General features: G+C 33.5%; 2 protein-coding genes across 3 annotated transcripts; one reads left to right on the top strand and one right to left on the bottom strand.

Moving 5' to 3' along the window:
* Positions 1–11: 11 nt before the first annotated feature.
* Positions 12–5,931, bottom strand: LOC124446834 (CAP-Gly domain-containing linker protein 1-like). Its single transcript, XM_046997715.1, has 13 exons — positions 5,675–5,931; positions 5,482–5,556; positions 4,790–4,837; positions 4,662–4,716; positions 3,445–3,534; positions 3,293–3,356; positions 2,653–2,719; positions 2,046–2,123; positions 1,694–1,754; positions 1,482–1,562; positions 872–920; positions 699–750; positions 12–632 (listed from the first exon to the last, which is right to left on the bottom strand). Exons 1-13 carry the CDS (start codon positions 5,742–5,744, stop codon positions 280–282), a joined length of 1,143 nt encoding a protein of 380 aa, XP_046853671.1. The 5' UTR covers positions 5,745–5,931; the 3' UTR covers positions 12–279.
* Positions 5,932–6,405: 474 nt separating this feature from the next.
* LOC124445829 (sodium/potassium-transporting ATPase subunit beta-1-like) lies at positions 6,406–18,306 on the top strand. 2 transcript variants are annotated; one of them, XM_046996611.1, is made up of 10 exons: positions 6,406–6,683; positions 15,057–15,194; positions 15,883–15,969; positions 16,061–16,242; positions 16,345–16,413; positions 16,498–16,741; positions 17,431–17,517; positions 17,609–17,790; positions 17,893–17,961; positions 18,045–18,306. In XM_046996611.1, exons 1-10 carry the CDS (start codon positions 6,659–6,661, stop codon positions 18,276–18,278), a joined length of 1,317 nt encoding a protein of 438 aa, XP_046852567.1. In that variant the 5' UTR covers positions 6,406–6,658; the 3' UTR covers positions 18,279–18,306. The 2 variants fall into 2 exon arrangements, with proteins under 2 accessions (XP_046852567.1, XP_046852566.1); XM_046996610.1 differs by lacking the exon at positions 6,406–6,683 and adding an exon at positions 14,721–14,966.
* Positions 18,307–20,410: the final 2,104 nt, after the last annotated feature.

Genomic DNA, 20,410 nt, shown 5'->3' with positions numbered 1-20,410 from the left:
TTACAAATGAATTTATAGAACGACCGCAACAATTTTATTTAACTCGAGATTTTCGTCATGAACTTCTAATCCATTAGGGAATTAGTGATTGCATTGGTGTACTTTAAAATATTTTAACCATAAATACTCGTTTTATCGTAAAATGTATCGTCACTGCAATTGCAGTTTATTGAACAAAAGAAATTTTAGGTATAAAAGATGATAGACAAATATTCAACCGAACTTTTTTAAAATTGAATGAGATGAACGTGATTAAAATGAAAAATTTTGCATCAAAATTCAACGAGTGCTTCGAGCAAAAGGAAGTGATATAAAGAATGGAGAATCGACTGAAGTTATTTGACGAGATGCAGCACGATAACCAGACATGGTATTTTCATTTGGAACTTCACCACTTGAATCGTGAATGTTCTCATTCAAAGGACGATGTTGGACATTGGGAGTGAAAAGAAAAGGTTCGTAAACTGTAGAGCTGCAAGGACGACTCGAAGATTCTTTTTGGTTTCTTTGAATATCCTGAACTTGTGTTTGAGTAGAAAAACATTCGTCTACATTTATTTTCGTTTGTATGGTTGAAGATTGAACCGATGTCTCAAGTTGAGGAAGTTTTTCATCACCAAAACCTTGCTCCTCTGAAGAAAATTGCGAACTATTTTTACATCTTCATTTGTTCTTGATACAACGCAAATGCCACTTACCCTCCCTTGTTAATGAGCAACCTTTATTTCCATCAAAAGGCATAGTTTTTATCTAAATTAAACCATAAAGGCATAAGCTATATAGTAAATAAGCAGCATTCGCGTGCAAAATTTGTTTCTATGTTCCTACTGACCAATACACATTGTTTTTTAGAAAAGTATCATTCACTTACCAGTTCTATTGGACATTCTTGCTGCCAGATTCTCTCCATATCATTTACTCTGTACAATTAAAAAGGAAAAATAATCAATGAAAATGAGAAGAACCACAGTAATGTTTTTTACCGAGTAAATTTGATGTAAATAACATGCATAATGCTTCACTAAGACCCGTTTAACACTAGGGCTAAAGTTTTCGGATTCATCGCAAATCTGGGATATTTTATGTTGGATTAATTTTTCCGTTTACATTTGCAGTCATAAATCCGATACAAAATTATTTTGAATGCAAGAGGAAACTGGATATTTTGAATCCGAAAAAGTTTGTGGGACTCTTGCATCCGAAAACTTTTCCTCTCCCTAAAATCTTCGTGTAAACTGTAAACGGAAAGCCAGACGAATCCGAATACAAAAATTCAAGATGGCGGAAAACACAGGAGTGAATGAAATTGATACGATCGACCGACGTTATCGTAATTTTGTTTAACCTTATTCAAACAAATGCAATTTTTATGATGTTTGCGACTTTGCAGGACAAGAAAAGTATGAGAAGTATACAAGAGGCTGCATTGATCGTTCTTTTAATAACACAGCTATATAACAATATTTTATTACTTAACATACTTATCTTTTGCTTTACATTCACAAGCTTCCAAGAAATGAAAAAATTGTTCAAGTTGGTTTTGTTTGTTGCTTATCTGGTCTCTATAACAAAATAATTTAAGCTTTTCTTTACGATAATTTACAGTTTAAAAGCATTACGAGAAGAGAAAATTTAGCTGACAACACTATGTAGCTACATGTTTTACATCATAATATTTTTGATAATTTCTCACATAGCAACTTTCAGTTCTTTTAAGGTCAATCCATTGTATCCAATTTTCTTATCGACGAGATCTAAAATGGTGTGTTTTTTGTTAGTAATGACTAAAAGGACAAGAAACTGTCAGGCACGTAGCCTGAATGATAACTGGGAGGGTGTGATATAATCATATGTTCATTTTATAATCCTTACAAAACAATGGATTTCAAAAGAAACTATTGCTGCATTTCAGGCATATAAATGAACATGAGCCCCCGCCCCCCCCAATTATTGTTCAGACTACGTGCCTGGAAACTGTTTTAAATCACTTCGATAATGATGAACGCAAACTCTTCACTTTCTCAGGATGTAAGTAAATGTTTTACCTTTTATTTGATTTGTATCGACCAAAAGATTTTCAAAAGCTTTTGTAACATCTTCGAGTTCATTTTTTTTCTTTTTTGCTGAAATTCAATTGACAAAAAGGATCATGAAAAACTGACTTACGAAAGAAGAACAGAATTGTTGGCTTTGCGGCATAATTTCAGAGCGTTTGATTTTAACGAAGCTCACTAAGAAGTGGGCACATTTTAGACTGATACTTTGATGTATAGTTGGTTGAGAACAATCTTTTTCTGTTTTAACAAAGAGAAAGAACCTCAACACTGTGATATTTATTCGTGTTTACAACTGATGTTTTTCTTACGTGACTGACAATCTTCGTGATAATATAACCACATAACATCAATTGTATACAAATAAACATATAGATCATAGGAGACTATTTTAACTGTTTTTGTAATTTTCCTTCCGAGGACTTTACTCTCACTTTTCATTCTATATATGAGCTGTGTCAATTTTTATCAGCAAGAGATAAAATAGGTCTTTGATGTCAGTTGTTATTGTTGATATAAATCTAAATAAAATTCCTCAAACTATACAGCTAAATATATCATAATTTCGGTGTAGCTCCATAAATATATTATATCATACCTTCATTTGCAACATTTTTCATACTTTCCTTGTAATTTTGTGTTTCCTTTCTCAAAGTATCATCATCCTAAAATTTGTCACTGCAAATGTTATTTTCTTAAAATAACGAAAACAAGTCCTTGGGATAGTTTTTCCAGATTCTGCTAAATTTCACATAGTTTGCTAAAAAAAATTTTATCAAATTTCTTTTCATTTAGAATTTTAATTATAAGTTTATGCATTACAGTTATTAGTTAACACCTCAAATTTCATATGGCGAAGAGTCGGATAATCCTCCGAATATTGAAAATGGTGGCCATATTTTATTTGAATAATTGAAATGATATTTATTAGGAAAAAACGTTTGCATCATGTGTTTCATTGTAGTTGAATACTCAGTTCATATTACCAATTAAGAAACTTCACTCCTTTTCAGCCGTTGTCACCTATTGCTAAATGCTAAATACAATCAGGCGACAGGCGTCTTGTGCAGTTATACGCCATACGAATTCTTGTAGTTTTATTTAATGAATTGAAAAACGTCCATCAGCCAAAAATACCCATTATTTTTAAAGATATGATGAATGACAAAAGCTGGTCGTTTAAATGGTTATTCAATTCTTGAACATAATAAAGGAAATATGAAAACAAAATAACCTACGTTTGCCCGTTTAGCATCTCTGAAATGTTGAGTTAGCTGTGTGATTTTTGTCTGAAACTTTCTTCTGCAAAGATTTTTCATCAAAAGATAACATAATGAGCTAAACATAATGAACTAAAATACCTGCACGTGCATATCTAGCCAACACTTACATGTCCGCGTCTTCTTGCATTATTTCCTCGTTGATTTTTCTATTTAGTTCAGAAATTATGTTTTGCTTTCCATCATTTATTTCATTTAATCTGAAATAAAAAAATGTATAAAATAATTTCTTTAACTCGACACATTACTCCTTTACTTATACAGTACTGCAGGGACCGCGGAGAAGGGAGGGAAGATGGGCAATTGCCCCCCACTTTTTTCATAATCTCTTGCTTTGTATAGTGTAAAAGTATAAAAATCCGCTTTAACAAATACTTACATTTGATAAGTATGGATGTTTAACAGTATTTCATGTCTCACTTATGTTCCACTTTCATTTTTAGGTGACGTTAGATTGATTAATTATAGCACGTTTAGACTGATTGCCGGAGTACGATATCCAGGTTCGGGCTAAAATCTGCAGGCTCTTTACAATACGTAGTATCCACTAGCTTCGTCTATTTATAATTTCATGTTTTTCTTTGTAAACAAGTTTTAAAACCATGCGCTAAATACGTGCCTCTCTGTACACGTCACTCAGATGTTGTGTTCATATTGGTGCCCTTGCCCAAGCACCGTACTTGGGTACTATCTCTTTTCCTGGTGCCCACACCTGGGCACTTATACACGGGCACCATCAAAATGTTGTGTTCACATTGGTGCCCTTGTCCGAACACCGTGCTTGCGTACTAACTCTTTTCCTGGTGCCTAGACCTGGGCACTAATACATCGAAATGTTGGGTTTATATTGGTCCCCGTACCTGAGCACTGTGCCAGGGCACTCAGTCTGAACGCACTAAAATAAACTTTACAAACGAAATCAAACAAATTTTGTGTATTGAATGATTACTGATGAAACTGTTTAAAAGAACTTTGCTATACTGGGAACAACAATCCGATTCTGGGACCTACTTTTGCCCCACTTTTCAAACCTCTCCGCGGCCCCAGAGTAGATATATGTATGATTATATTGACACTTAATATTATTTTATAGCAAGCGTTATCTTCTGTGAATACCGCGCGCTTTTATTGGCTTGGAAATATTTTTGGTGGTTATATATTGATTTTCCATGAGAAAATCAAACAAATTTCCTAAAGTAAACAGCAAAAGTATAACTGTCTCACATCTTATAATATACTTTTATTTAGCCCATGGGTCGTTAACATGTTATTTAAAGCATCAATTGAACTGTAGCAATCTTAGGTTTACACTTCTGTAAATCGCTACCTGTCAACCTGATTCTCAGTTTGTCCAACCTTTTTCTCTGCCAACTTTACCGTTTCTACACATTCAATTATATTTTATACAAACAAATGGCATTTATTGGTTGATACAATACAGAAATGATCACCTACCTTGCATCTTGGAATTTCTATCTCTGCTTTGACCAAATTTAAGACTTTCTGAAATGGAACAAAGTCCACACAATAATCAATGACGCCAGTTTTTCTTCAAGCTACTCGGGAGCAAATGTATTCCCATAAAACAAGAAATCACTCGGAATTTATAATCACTTATTTGAAATTTATATGATTTGCACAAATTCACTCTCAATCGTAAACGTTACTGAAAGGAATTTTATGCTCGGCTCATACAAACACTAAACGCGACTTTAAAGAGCTGCAGTTATTTTGATAAACCTAAAAACTAAAACCTTGTACAAACTATTTTACTACATATGTTACCTACAAGCTATACTAGCTATAAACCTACCACACCATTTAGACATAACTTTAATGCCCCCCCTCCTTCCCGTCATTAGTTATGAGTTGTAAGGTTTTAATCGTGCTCAAACTTGGTAAAATTTCAAGAAGTACTAAAATGCTTTTGAAGTCAGATTGCAAAACTAGTCATCCTATAAGTACATTTTCCAGTGTTATTATTCACTCCACAATTACAGTTTGTCCATGAGTTGAATATCCTGACTAAATTACTTGAAAAATATCATGGAGTGAAATGATAAATATAGAGTACAAACGCTATTTAGATTTTGCTGTCCAGCAGAAAAATGAAAAGATAAGAAAATGAAAATTTTTTCAGTGTTTACCGTGTTCAAGCTTCATTTCAAGACCACTACAGCGGTTCTTTTCCTCTGTATATCTTTGCTCCAAAGCTTGCTTCTCTGCAACACATACAAACGAAGCCGTTTACTCTTACTCGCCTTGTAAATAAACAATTTTTCCATGGCTGAAAATGAAATGACGACGGAAAACCGAGATTACATCGCTAAATATTCATACCTTCACGTAACTCGTTCACACTCTGAAGAATAACATCTATTCGGAAAGCAACATTCCTTCGAGGCAACATTTTTTGAGAAAAATATATTGATCTCTTTCGTAATTTGTTTAAAATAATGCGTTTTTAAATTTTAGTTCCCGCTGCAAATTTATACTGAGGATTACATAGGTAAATTAGGTATTAGAGCGTACAGAGAGGGATACACAGAATGAAAATGACAAAAGAAATTGTTTTCGCAATGGATCAATGACACACATGCTGACATGCATGAGGCTTGAGCTGCAACAACTTTCTCTTTTTCTGGTTTGACATAAATAGAAATATAGACAAATATTGCATTTAAAAGTAAACATGCTAGTTCTAAAATATTTTCGTATTTAGTAATATGGTCGTCATTTTTAACAGAAATAATTATCAATGTATGTTTGTAGCAAGCAAGAACAGGAAAATTAACATAAACTTGCCCTCACACAAAATCCAACAAAAAACTTCAATGATATTTGAAAAGATTGTGTTGTGGACCAGAAAGGTAGCAGATGGATCAAAAATTTGTAAAAAATGCTAATGACTTCTAATGACTTGAATAGTATGGCCCAGTTTGGCCTCATACTATTGCGTATTATCTTGCGCAACATGTTCAAATATTTGAACCCCAACCCAAGTGATGAATTATTTAGTCATTCAGGGTCCTATATTTATCGGTGTTGAATTACTGTTCGTAGTTCGTAGTTCGTACAACTCACTTGTCTATTTGGTGTTTGGTAAGAATATTACCAGACTTGTCTGGGCTTTGTGCGTTATACAGCAACCCATATTTACATTGGAGCTACTTTGTCTCAGTTAATCAGAGAAACAGACGTCAGATCAATTCGAAAATATGGAGGAAAAAAAGAAGCCTACGAAAACTGAAAAGTTGGCGCAGTTGCGTTCCGACTTCGCTAAGTTTCTCTACACAAAGGAAGGTGATCAACCAGCGGGTTATTATGGGTCGTACTGCAAAAAGTTGGGGTAAGGAGTTAAGTTATTTCGCCTTCATCTGCGCTGTTTTATTATCTGTAAGCTTTCCTAATAGAACATGAAAAGGAAAAGCAAATCTGTTCAATAAATGCATTTGATATTATACGATAATAGAATTTGAAAGACCAGAAAATGTGGTTTGGCTTATAAGAATATGAAAACTCATAACGGAAAGATAAACCATAAACATAAATAAAACTTTGCTATTGCTCAACATTTATATTAACACAATATAAATCAATACAAGGCAATATAAATAATTAATTTGCGCCGTATGCGCTTGCACTGTGGCTTTTGCTCATTGAGCTCTATAAAACCTGGAGGGGCAAAGGGGCCTGGACCATTGAGTTCAATAATAACTGGAGCGGCTATCTCAAGCGCGGCCTTAGATATCTGCTGACGCCAAAAAAATGGCGGATTTCGTCCGTTGCCGCTGAGATTTACCGAAATTGATCGCTTTTCCGAAAATTTCACAATTTCCCACTCCCTCCTGAGGAAAGAGTGAAGAAAATGTATGTGTGTATTTGGGATTCGTCAAGCATTTTTTGATGAAAATCAAGGTAAAAACCTCAAATTCATAACAACGAGTCAACTGTGTTTGTCAGTTATGTGCTACTACGAGGATGCATTTATAACTATCGACGAAAGAGCTATATGTCGGCTACACATGTATGAATGCAGATGTGCGTCGTTTTTTTACCAACGTCGAACTTGTTTGATCGATTAAACTCTTTAGTCTATACAAAAAAGTATATCATAGTTCATCTCCACGGTTCACGAGAGAGAAGTTAGCTTATTTGTTATCATTGCTATTTTGCTTCTTTTCATGATGCAATGGGCAATGGCTTTTTTCGCCACAATTGTTGGATTTTTACTTGTTTCTTTAAAAAAGTAAATATTAAATCTCTGGATATTTACGGATTTTCTGTAATTGAGTTTCATATTAAATTTCAAAAGACTCAAGTCTGCATAGGTTTGGTAAATCAAAACAAACAATATTGTATAGAAATTACTTTAAGTAACCTTTTGTGATGTTCTGAAGTGCAACTGCATCAAATACTTGTAAAGTTGTAGCACATTTTGATTTTGTTGTATTGATACATGAATTGGGCAAAATGCAAATAATCATCAAAACACTTATGCTTCCAATGGTGTTTATAATTCATTTGTAGTTTTAATACTTCTACCCTTCTTTTTCACTTTGTTTTGTTTTTCCTATATTTGCAAATAAGTACACAATTTGAATGATTAACACAGTTTTCACCTAAATAATAAATTTCATAAGCAGTTGGTAGTGCATTTTGTTCTCTGAGTATCCACATCTGGTGTTTTGTTCATACAAGAATGATGAAGTGCAAGTAGATATGTCATAGCAAGGCAATATAACCAAATGAATCAAATACCTATAGCGTACTTTTATGCTAGAAGCTTAAAAGCTTTTAGAAATTATAAAGTTATTGGATTATATTAACCATATATCATCAATCTCATGAAAAGAAATAAGAAGCAAAAATTTGTAGGAAAGCTTTGAAAAGTGAAAACTTTTCTTTAAAAAGTAGCAATAATGCATATGATAAATCTCCATTCTGTACTTTACTAGGTAAATAAGCTCAAACTGTTTCTTGAAACAAAACTGTAATAATGAAGAAATATACAGTACAGTAACTTTGAAAGTTTCATCACTGAATCTTTAATGCTTCAGTGTAGTGCATTAGATATTAGTAACATTTATACAACACTCAACTAAAATGTTTTGATAAAGATATGACTTGATTTAAACATAAGTTATATAAAACCCAATGGCTTATACAGTTTGATGCTTCACATCTGCATCAAGTCATCAATCTCAGTACAAATGTTTACATAGACTTTATGGCTTTCCCATTTTATATCTTTGTGAATTGACATTTCATTAAGCATCAAAACACACACAACCTTGCCATCTTTCTTTGGTTCATGAACTTTAACTTCAAAGCATTCAAGGCATCCTTAGTGAATCCATTGTCTCCATCCTAGAATTTGACCATGATCAAATTAAATAACTCTGGATAGGGCAGACGATAAATCAATTATCTTTACAGCATCATAATTTTTAAGACTCTGCCTGGTCAATAACATCTTCCAGTCATCTTTACTCCTTGGTCTTCCTGCATGTTGTCAGCAAATAGAACATAACAAGCTCTGCTCCAAATCATGGGTACTCTTGGGGCTGATCATTTCGTTTTGATACTTACTCACAGAGCAAAATGTGTGCAGGGTCTTTTTTGCTTTAGGGAAACTATTTTGCAAATAGATGGGTAAATTTACGACTTCATGCAGACTTTAGAAAAGTATGCAGAATTTTATAAACAAAAACAGGAAAACATCAGTATATTTGGCGTTCAAGTCAGTCTTAAAAAATACGATCTTTAATATGTATTTTATGGCTTTAAAGTGCATGTATAATTGCTTTTCAGTTTTCAATCGTTGACGGACTAAAAACCAAGCAACTATCTCACCTGTGAGAAGCGATATGTTCCTTTTGTGGAAACTACGACATCCAACAATTGAACGATTGAAGTGTTGGCATTATAAAGAAATGCCAAAAAGATATCGTCACAGAATATGGAACTAACGATATCGTGTTGGTTTTTGAAAAATTCTTTATAATTTACTATATACACCAGGGGGAGGTCGAGAATATTATTTTTCTGCAAAGCGATCATTTCAGCGGAAATACGTCCGTTGGCCGCCATTTTTTTGGCGACCTCGCCCCAGTGAACTCCATATATATATATATCTGGAATGATAACGACAATACATTTTATAGGTATAAAATTGAAGCCAAAGTCCTAGTCTCTTGCGCGGTTTGTACGTCAGTTCCAGTTCTTCAAAGTCGAATATTCACGCGGTTTGTACGTCAGTATCATTCCCCTGAGTGCCAAACATACATGGCCAATATAAATTTGAATACAAACTGCAAAAGCATAAACATGAACAACATCACGACAAACAACACACTAGGCCAAATCTTCGCAAAAGGTTATTTTTTACAGCTGAAACTTTACTACAGTGAGTTCGTTGTAACTTACAACTTGCAACAAGGAAAATCCAACTGAAAATTACACTCAATGCTAAAAAGACAATACAATAAGAAAATATGACGAGAAAATATTCAAGCGAAAATTTTTCTTACATCGAAAGGTAAATTTTCAAACGGTGTCAGACAGTGTTCGTCTTTTTTTGTCATTTCAGATTTTCAGTGGATTTAAAGATCTGTTTTTCCGACGAAAAAAGAAACTTGAATATCCAGTTTCATAAAAAATATTGAGTCTATAACTCGCATTTTTACTTTTTACAGAGCGATTGTATTTTTCATCGATTGTGATAGTGCTTGAAATACTAAATGGTTGTCATCTCGATATCAATAATTGAATATCCTTAAAGACTTTGATATGTTTAATATGATATCCTTAAAGACCGCAGCTTAAGAGCAGATCGACTGTGTATGACAAAAATGTTTAGTAGCTATATTAAAGATGTTTTCATTCTATATGTAAAATTTGTCGAATAAAAATTCATACCAACATATCCTCTTACTTTATTTGAAAAACGTAATAATACTTTTGCACTTAGGATGATGTAGAATTGAAATAAATATACTTCAAAATATTTTCTTCGTGAAGATAAAACTGATTAGTAAAATGAAATCAACTGAGGTCAAACTAAAGATCTAGGATACGAAAAAATACAAATTGTTTATAAACACGCGAGAAACACGAGTGATGACGAGTGATGACGACAAATATTTTTTTGGCTTCAATTTTTGGCTTTGGTTATCATTCCAGTTATTCAAATGTCGAGTTCACTGCCTCGCCCCAGTAAAGATAGCCGCTCCAGTTATTATAGAACTCAATGGTCTGGACCCAGTGAACTCCATATATATATATATATCTGGAATGATAACGACAATACATTTTATAGATATAAAATTGAAGCCAAAGTCCTGAATCTCTTGGGCATGCGTCAGTTCCAGTCCTTCAAAGTCGAATATTCACGCGGTTTATACGTCAGTTTCATTCCCTGAGTGCCAAACGCACGGCCAATATAAATTTGAATACAAATTGCAAAGCATAAACATATAAACAACATCGACAAAACAACACACGAGGCCAACTCCTCGCAAAGGTTATTTTACAGCTAAACACAAAGTGAGTTCGTTGTAACGCACAACTTGCGGCAGGAAAAGCCAACTGAAAACACTTTATGCTCAAAGGCAATATAAAAGAAAACATGACGAAGAATATTCAAGCATGATTTTTCTTTCGTCGGAAGATAAGTTCAAACGGTGTCAGCAGTGTTTGTCTTTTTTAATCGTTTCAATGGATTTAAAGATCTGTTTTCCGAAGAAGAAGCGAATATCAGGTTTAAAAATGTTAGGTCGCTCGCATTTGCTTTGCAGAGCGATTGTATCTTTCATCGATTTTGATAGTGCTTGAAATACTAAATGGTTGTCATCTCGATATCAGTAATTGAATATCCTTAAAGACTTTGATATGTTTTAAAGGAAAACCGCAGCGTAAAAGCAAGAATAAACTATTGCTCACTGCTTCTCGATTTATCACTTTGATTCCTTTCCGTGACCTTTTCATTCAAAATTTCTACGTTATTTTTACGCTCTGATCAAGATCGAACTACTACATTACTAAAGGGACAAATGATTTGAAAAAATAAAATGAACACGCAAGGACTAGAGCCTGACGTGTGATGAAGATGATGACGACAAATATTTTTTTAATTTGCTGGTTATCATTCCAGTTATTCAAATAATGAGTTCACTGCCGGACCCAGTGAACCGACATTTGAATAACTGGAGAATGATAACCGAAGCCAAAGTGAAGCCAAAATGACGTCGTCATCATTCGTCATCACGTCAGAGTCGCTGTGTTCATTTTAATTTTTAAATCATTTGTCCCTTGGTAATGGTAGAGTTCGGATCTTGATCGAAATAAAATGAATTTTGGTGATCAAAGTGATAAATCGAGAAGCTTAACTTAGTCGATCTGCTTTTACGCTGCGGTTTTCCTTTAAAACATATCAAAGTCTTTAAGGATATTCAATTATGATATCGAGATGACAACCATTTAGTATTTCAAGCACTATCAAAATCGATGAAAGATACAATCGCTCTGTAAAAAGTAAAATGCGAGTTATAGACTCAATATTTTTTATGAACCTGGATATTCAAGTTTCTTTTTCTTCGGAAAACAGATCTTTAAATCCATTGAAACGACCAAAGACAAACACTGTCTGACACCGTTTGAAAATTTTTCCGACGAAAGAAAATTTATTCTTGAATATTTTCGTCATATTTTCTTATTGTATTGCCTTTTAGCATAAAGTGTAATTTTCAGTTGGCTTTTCCTCGTTACAAGTTGTAAGTTACAAACGAACTCACTGTAGTAAAGTTTTAGCTGTATGAAGAGAGTTGTGTGTTGTTTGTCGTGATGTTGTTTATATGTTTATGCTTTTGCAATTTGTATTCAAATTTATATTGGCCGTATGTTTGGCACTCAGGGAATGAAACTGACGTACAAACCGATGAATTCGACTTTGAAGGACTGGAACTGACGTACAAACCGCGCAAGAGACTAGGACTTTGGCTTCTTTATATCTATAAAATGTATTGTAGTTATCATTGAGATATATGGAGGGGCAGGGCCTGGACCCCGTGGTCAAAAACATGGCGGTAATGGCGGATTTTGGTGGTCAAAACTTCCACTTTAAAAATTTTTTCAATATTCACTCCTCCTGATTTCTAATACTGTTTGTATGAACGAAAACAAGTGAGAAAAAACAATTACGATACCGACAGCATATCATGTGAAAATAATGCTTCAGCATTGCGTGAAAACACAGTACAAATAAAGAAAATCGACGGTAGAGAAACGCATATTTTGGATGTAACATTTAAGTTATTTTATGACATTTTAGCCTTTTAAAAGTGAAAATCAAACGGCATTCTTTACTAGACCTGTCAATCTCGTCAAACTTATACATTATTTCATGCTTGTGTGTTTGACTGTTTGTAAACAGTTTGGTGCAACTATTTTTCTTGCTCAAATGGATAAATCTGTGTTAAAATGCTCCTAAGGAAGCGAGAAAATGTTTGCTTCAGTTCTACGACATAAGTCAACTGAAAATTTACCATGGATAAGTATCATAAGTGTATTGTCATTACCTGATAAATCTACTGAAAACTCATAAAGAAAGTATGTTGAACTAGTAGAGCTACAAAAAAAATAAATTCAAAACACCATGACACTGTTGCTTGGTAATTTGTATTTTGTAAACTGCTTGGCAGAACCTTGGGTCTATTACTGAACAGAACTACATTAATTTTCCATTGAAATTACAAATTTGGAAACTAAAGTGCATTGGTTTCTCTGACAAAAACACTGTCTATTGCTGCATGAAGGCAAAATAGTTATTTGACAGTGTAGGTGAAGAAATTTATCAAGTTCTATAGATATTATTGTGCATTACTTACAGTTTTTTGGAATTGTGTAATATATGTCATGAACAAGATATAATTTTTCAAAATGCTAACCCCTTCGAGCACTACTACTCTTCTGTTTTGCTTAAACAACTTACAGCTACCAATACTAATTATTTATATGTACAAACTAACATTTGGGAATTAAATGATAAACAACTTGTTAAATCTTTGTATTTTACATCAAGCCTTTGAATTAGTTCCTTTTATCTCTTGGTAAAAAATATTAATGAAAGACTTACAAATCAAGTTTCTCGAAAATAGTATTTTGTACAAAGAAACTAAATAATTGGAAAGGTCACATGTTGAAGACAGACTTTGCTTCTTTGACTAGGTTGCTTGACCATGAGCAAATTTAAATTTGTTTACAATTTGTTTAAAGAATTCTTTTATTGATTTCTACTAATTCTTCATAAGACACAAAGAATTTCTTTGCCATCTATTTTGCTTCTTCTACATTCAACTTCATTGTAACCAATGCATCCGATGTGAATTTGTGGATCACCTGGAATCATACCAAGTATGGATTTAATGAGATGAGACAATAATATGTTTAATTTTTCATGCATATTAATGATATAATCATAAGCTACTGTTGAACAAAAATTTCAAGGTAGAAACAAATCTTAGCACATTGTTCAACACACTACTTTTATCTTGGTTTTGAAGTAGTAACCTGTTTACTATAACAATAAATACTTCATTTACAGAAACGCTAAGTAGTACTTTAAAATTGTTTGCATAAATCCAACTTTCCAATCCCATTATAATTGTCTACACTATACAGTCAGTCAAATTGAGCAGGCAAACAGTTTAATAGTTATTTTTATTATACAACATATACCATAGTTCTCATTAATTTTGCATGGCACTGCATTCAATTTCAACACAACTCTGTTGTAAACTTTCCTTCATCTTTCAAAAAACATGAACAAATTATGCCCCATTTTGGGAGGTAAACTCAATTCAAATCAGGAGAGTTTAGCTTGATGCCTTGATCATGATACAAGATGGATGCAAAACTCGATAAAAATTGACAGCTTCGCCACGTCTGGCGAGCGATTAAGTGAAGAACAAACAAGACTGGACCAAAATAACTTTAAATTAAAACTTAGTAGTAGAAACACACTTCAAGTATCGTGTTAGAAACAAAATAGTAAAACTACTACTGTGCTACTTACCGGAGTCAAGAAATGTTCCTTTTCTGTCGCTATTTCATCATCCGAAAACCACAGAAGTTGGCAGTTTAATAAATAAAATTGTAATAAAGTGTTTATGTTAGGAAAATAAATAGTTTTGATATTTTCTATACTGGCAATCGTGGTGGTCAAATCTGGGTGGGTGACAAAATTTTTATTTCATGAGCCCGCGTCTCTCCGCTGACTTTGACCACCAAAATCCGCCATGTTTTTGACCACGCGGCCGCGCACTGATAATTTATAGTAATTTTGTTGACGTTTCCCCTCTAGGTCTTATAGAACTCAATGCTTTTGCTGCGGTTTGTTGTATCTGTTGCATTGTGGGAATTTGACGTTTCTATTGCTTATTATATTCATACTTTTCGTATACATCTTGTGGTGAACTACATAGTTGGCATAATTTGTACTTTTTTTGAAAAATGGCTGAAAAATCTAAACCAACAACAAAAGAAAAACTTGCAACAATGTATGCAGGTTTTAAACTGTTTATGTACAATAAAGAAACAGGAGAAATAATGGGACGAACTTCCGAAAGTTGGGGTACGTTGCAGCTGTTGGCAACGAGAGAATAGAAATACATAAAATTTACTTTGTTGTTTTACTGATAGCTTGTTTTAACTTTTTTTACAGCTAAGATTAATCTGTTTTTCCTGATCTACTATATATGCCTGGCTTCGTTTTTTGCCGCTATGTTTGCCATTGCTTATTCAACTTGGCCAGACATAAAGGATGGGCCAAAATATAACTCGATTCTTTATAACAAACCACGTAAGTTGACTCCAGTTCAGAAATTGGTTTTCAATTAATATTCTCAAACTTTCTTTCACGTTCTTATTTATGTTAAGGCTGATGGTTCTTTATGAGACTATAATATAGCATTTGAAATGTCTATGTTATGATATGAAGTGTTGGTTTAAGTTATGTAACTGCCACTTTAATAATCAACTATTTTCTGATGGTATATTTGTTTTCATGATGAATATAAACAACATGAATTTTTCATTTCATATGTGCAATTTGATTTCATTTTCCATGTCAAAGATTGCACATTTCATCCTGGATCCTAACACTTCACTGTATTAGTTGAATTTTTGCCAGCTGGCTAGTGACTGAACAAGTTAATTCTGTCTTTATAAGAATAATAAAAATAATAAAGTACAAAAAATTTCACATTCAACTAAATGGCTCTGTAAATTGATGACTGCTCACTTCACAATTGCAAATGATTTATGTAAAAACAGATAATTGTTTTTTTCCAAAACAAACAGTGCTTTAGACAAACCAGTCTGGGTTCAATAACCATAAAGCCTCATGACTTCAGACCTATTTTTTAAAATATTTTTGAGCATAAAAGTATTTTAACTTTTTGCATTTGAATCCTGAAAATGTTTCTAAAACTGTAATTTCTAATGTACTTTTGCATTTCTGATAAAACATTATTTTCATCTTCATATAGTACTTTTGGTGTTTCCTGATGGGCGTAGTCCTTGGAAACAATCTGAAATTAATAATATTAGAAAAAGCTATGATGATTTTTTGCGTGGTAAGATTATTTCACTCATGAATGCTTGTACAAATCTCCTCTCTCATTTGAATAAAAAATAATTTACTAAACAGGATTAATGAAATTGTAGGTTACAATGACACAAAATGTTATTTAAAGGATCCGTGCAAACCTGATGATACTTATCGACCAGAGAATGCAGAGAGACAATGTGGTTTTGATTATAATTCTTTGGGACCATGTAGCCCTCGTTCAAATTCCAACTATGGATATGATGACCAAAGACCATGTTTATATCTTCGTTTGTCAAAGGTTTATTGCTCTAAACAATTTTTTGGCTGTTTATTGTTATCACATTCAAGACAAAGCCATTGTAATGCTTGTTAATGGTTTTCTTTTATTATTTAAATGTAGATTTATAAATGGAGTCCAAAACCAAAAAGTGGCAATTTTGTAGAAATAAGTTGTGAACCTCATAAGGATGTATGTTAATTTCATGTTTTTTCTTAAACTATTGTCATTTTGAGTAATCAAATTTTTGTTATTTGTATAATTTATTCAATTTAGATTAAGTGTTATCCCGATTGCAAGAAAGCCTTTCCAATAAGCTTCTGGCCATTTCGAGGAGAATCACATTTCAGAACACCAATTGTTGCAATCCAGCTTTTCAATCATTCTGAAGCAGTAACAGTCAAATGTAAGGCTGTGGCTCAAAATATTGAACTTAGTGACACATACAAGCATAGAAAAGGTGCTACTGGTAAAATTGAGTTTCGTGTTGTATCAAAATCGATTCTTTATAACAAACCACGTAAGTTGACTCCAGTTCAGAAATTGGTTTTCAATTAATATTCTCAAACTTTCTTTCACGTTCTTATTTATGTTAAGGCTGATGGTTCTTTATGAGACTATAATATAGCATTTGAAATGTCTATGTTATGGTATGAAGTGTTGGTTTAACTTATGTAACTGCCACTGTAATAATCAACTATTTTCAGATGGTATATTTGTTTTCATGATGAATATAAACAACATGAATTTTTCATTTCATATGTGCAATTTGATTTCATTTTCCATGTCAAAGATTGCACATTTCATCCTGGATCCTAACACTTCACTGCATTAGTTGAATTTTTGCCAGCTGGCTAGTGACTGAACAAGTTGATTCTGTCTTTATAAGAATAATAAAAATAATAAAGTACTAAAAATTTGACATTCAACTAAATGGCTCTGTAAATTGATGACTGCTCACTTCACAATTGCAAATGATTTATGTAAAAGCAGATAATTGTTTTTTTTCCAAAACAAACAGTGCTTTAGACAAACCAGTCTGGGTTCAATAACCATAAAGCCTCATGACCTCAGACCTATTTTTTCAAATATTTTTGGGCATAAAAGTATTTTAACTTTTTGCATTTGAATCCTGAAAATGTTTCTAAAACTGTAATTTGTAATGTACTTTTGCATTTCTGATAAAGCATTATTTTCATCTTCATATAGAACTTTTGGTGTTTCCTGATGGGCGTAGTCCTTGGAAACAATCTGAAATTAATAATATTAGAAAAAGCTATGATGATTTTTTGTATGGTAAGATTATTTCACTCATGAATGCTTGTACAAATCTCCTCTCTCATTTGAATAAAAAATAATTTACTAAACAGGATTAATGAAATTGTAGGTTACAATGACACACAATCTTATTTAAAGGATCCGTGCAAACCTGGTGATACTTATCGACCAGAGAATGCAAAGAGACAATGTGGTTTTGATTTTACTTCTTTGGGACCATGTAGCCCTCGTTCAAATTCCAACTATGGATATGATGACAAAAGACCATGTTTATATCTTCGTTTGTCAAAGGTTTATTGCTCTAAACAATTTTTTGGCTGTTTATTATTATCACATTCAAGGCAAAGCCATTGCAATGCTTGTTAACGGTTTTCTTTTATGATTTAAATGTAGATTTATAAATGGAGTCCAAAACCAAAAACTGGCAATTTTGTAGAAATAAGTTGTGAACCTCATAAGGATGTATGTTAATTTCATGTTTTTCTTAAACTATTGCCATTTTGAGTAATCGAATTTTTGTTATTTGTATAATTTATTCAATTTAGATTAAGTGTTATCCCGATTGCAAGAAAGCCTTTCCAATAAGCTTCTGGCCATTTCGAGGAGAATCACATTTCAGAACACCAATTGTTGCAATCCAGCTTTTCAATCATTCTGAAGAAGTAACAGTCAAATGTAAGGCTGTGGCTCAAAATATTGAACTTAGTGACACATACAAGCTGAGAAAAGGTGCTATTGGTAAAATTGAGTTTCGTGTTGTATCAAAACCATCATCTTAATCTGCCATACTAAACTTTGACTATTTTACTATGATAGTTTCCATTCACACTGCTCCTAAGAAAATCATGTACTTCTGTCTCCCTTTCACTGTCCTACACTGTCTTCAGATTCGCACTCAAATCACTCGACTCTACAATGCTGCTGCTTTTCCTCATATCAACGTTCGCTTTGTTTTTCGTTCTTCCAGGCGTCTCTCCTCTTTTTTTCCTTTTAAAGATAGGGTTCCCAAGCTCCTGAGATGTGGTGTTGTATACTCGTTTAAGTGTCGATGCTGCTCTGCATCGTATGTGGGTCAAACCACGCGTCAATTACACACCAGAATATCGGAACACTTGGGAATCTCTCCTTTAACAGGGAAACCTTCCTTATGTCCACCACCATCTGCAGTTCTTTCTCATATAAGAAATACATCTCACTCTGCCGATTTTAATGACTTCTCAATTCTCTCTTCCTCCTCCGACAATTACGACCTTATGATTCATGAAAGCCTTCTTATATCCAAACTTAAACCCTCTCTTAACACCCAAGGCAACTCAATCCCCCTTCACCTTCTTTAATATACCACCTTCTCACTTAATTCCGTCATCTAAACTTCCTACTCCCCTCACATGTAATTTAACACCCTGTAATATATGCTTGTATTTAAAACCTCATGTATATAATTTATCTCAAATAATCTGAAGATGTCTTAAGTTAAAGACGAAACGTTATTAATAAATCTTTCTCTATTTTATTATTGTGATGGCTTTTTTAAAAGTCTTGTGTTGGGCTATTATGTTCATATTGAAAATTCGCTTTCCGCCTGGCAAATCTCTGGCCACGATTTTATAATATACTTTTATTTAGCCCATGGGTCGTTAACATGTTATGTAGAATTGTAGCAATCTTAAGCCCGGTTTCCATATGATCGTTCCTGTCGTAAGGATCGTCTTTGTCGCTTGCAATTTGTAGAAGCGACAGAGACGATCATATGGAAACGCTCAACTCAAACTACAAAAGCGATCCTTACGTTAGAAACGATCCTTGCGTATCGATCGTTTGAGATAGACTAGAGTTCTATCCTTGCGACAGAAACGACCGGAAACACCTTTTACGCGCTTGCATTTTTTTAATGGAAACCGGTGCAAAACGATCGTTACGCCAGAAGCGACTTGATATATCCCATGATACATCCGTAATTCCATGTGCGAGATTCCTTATTCAAGAATGGCGGCAATCAACTTTAATTCTACGTCTTCATTTATGGAAGAAGTACAGAAGTATGATTGTTTATATAACAAATTTTCGAACTATTAAAACCCAAAAACGATGTTTTCTTTTTTGCTTTCGCTCTCTCCTTCTTCTCAGCACACGCAAAAGAAAATAACACGCTACAAGTCTTCCTCTTCGATTGACTGCCGCCATTTTGAATATATCATACAGTAAGTGTATGGTGACTAGTTCAAATTAGATACGATGCATACGATTAATGGAAACCAGTTCATCGCAATAATCGCTTCTGTCGTTTGATCACCGCAGGGGACTTTTCAACAGACAGAAACGACTCTAGCGACAGAAACGATCATATGGAAACCAGGCATTAGGTTTATACAGCTATAAATCGCTACCTGTCAGCCTGATTCTCAGTTTGTCCAACCTTTTTCTCTGCCAACTTTACCGTCTCTATACATTCAATTATATTTTATACAAACAAATGGCATTTATTGGTTAATAAAATACAGAAATGATCACCTACCCTGCATCTTGGAATTTCTACCTCTGCTTTGACCAAATTTAAGACTTTCTGAAATGGAACAAAGTCTGCACAATAATCAATGACGCCAGTTTTTCTTCAAGCTACTCGGGATCAAATGTATTCCCATAAAGCAAGAAATCACTCGGAATTTATAATCACTTATTTGGAATTTATATGATTTGCACGAATTCACTCTCAATCGTAAACGTTACTGAAAGGAATTTTATGCTCGGCTCATACAAACACTATATACGGCTCATACAAACGCGACTTTAACGCGACTTTAAAGAGCTGCAGTTATTTTGATAAACCTAAAAACTAAAACCTTGTACAAACTGTTTTACTACATATGTTACCTACTAGATATACTAGCTATAAACCTACCACACCATTTAT

Source organism: Xenia sp. Carnegie-2017, unplaced genomic scaffold (assembly GCF_021976095.1).
Source record: "Xenia sp. Carnegie-2017 unplaced genomic scaffold, XeniaSp_v1 HiC_scaffold_22, whole genome shotgun sequence".
NCBI lineage: Eukaryota > Metazoa > Cnidaria > Anthozoa > Malacalcyonacea > Xeniidae > Xenia > Xenia sp. Carnegie-2017.
The sequence above is the reverse complement of the archived record's forward strand: the minus strand, read 5'-3'. Positions and strand labels throughout refer to the sequence as shown.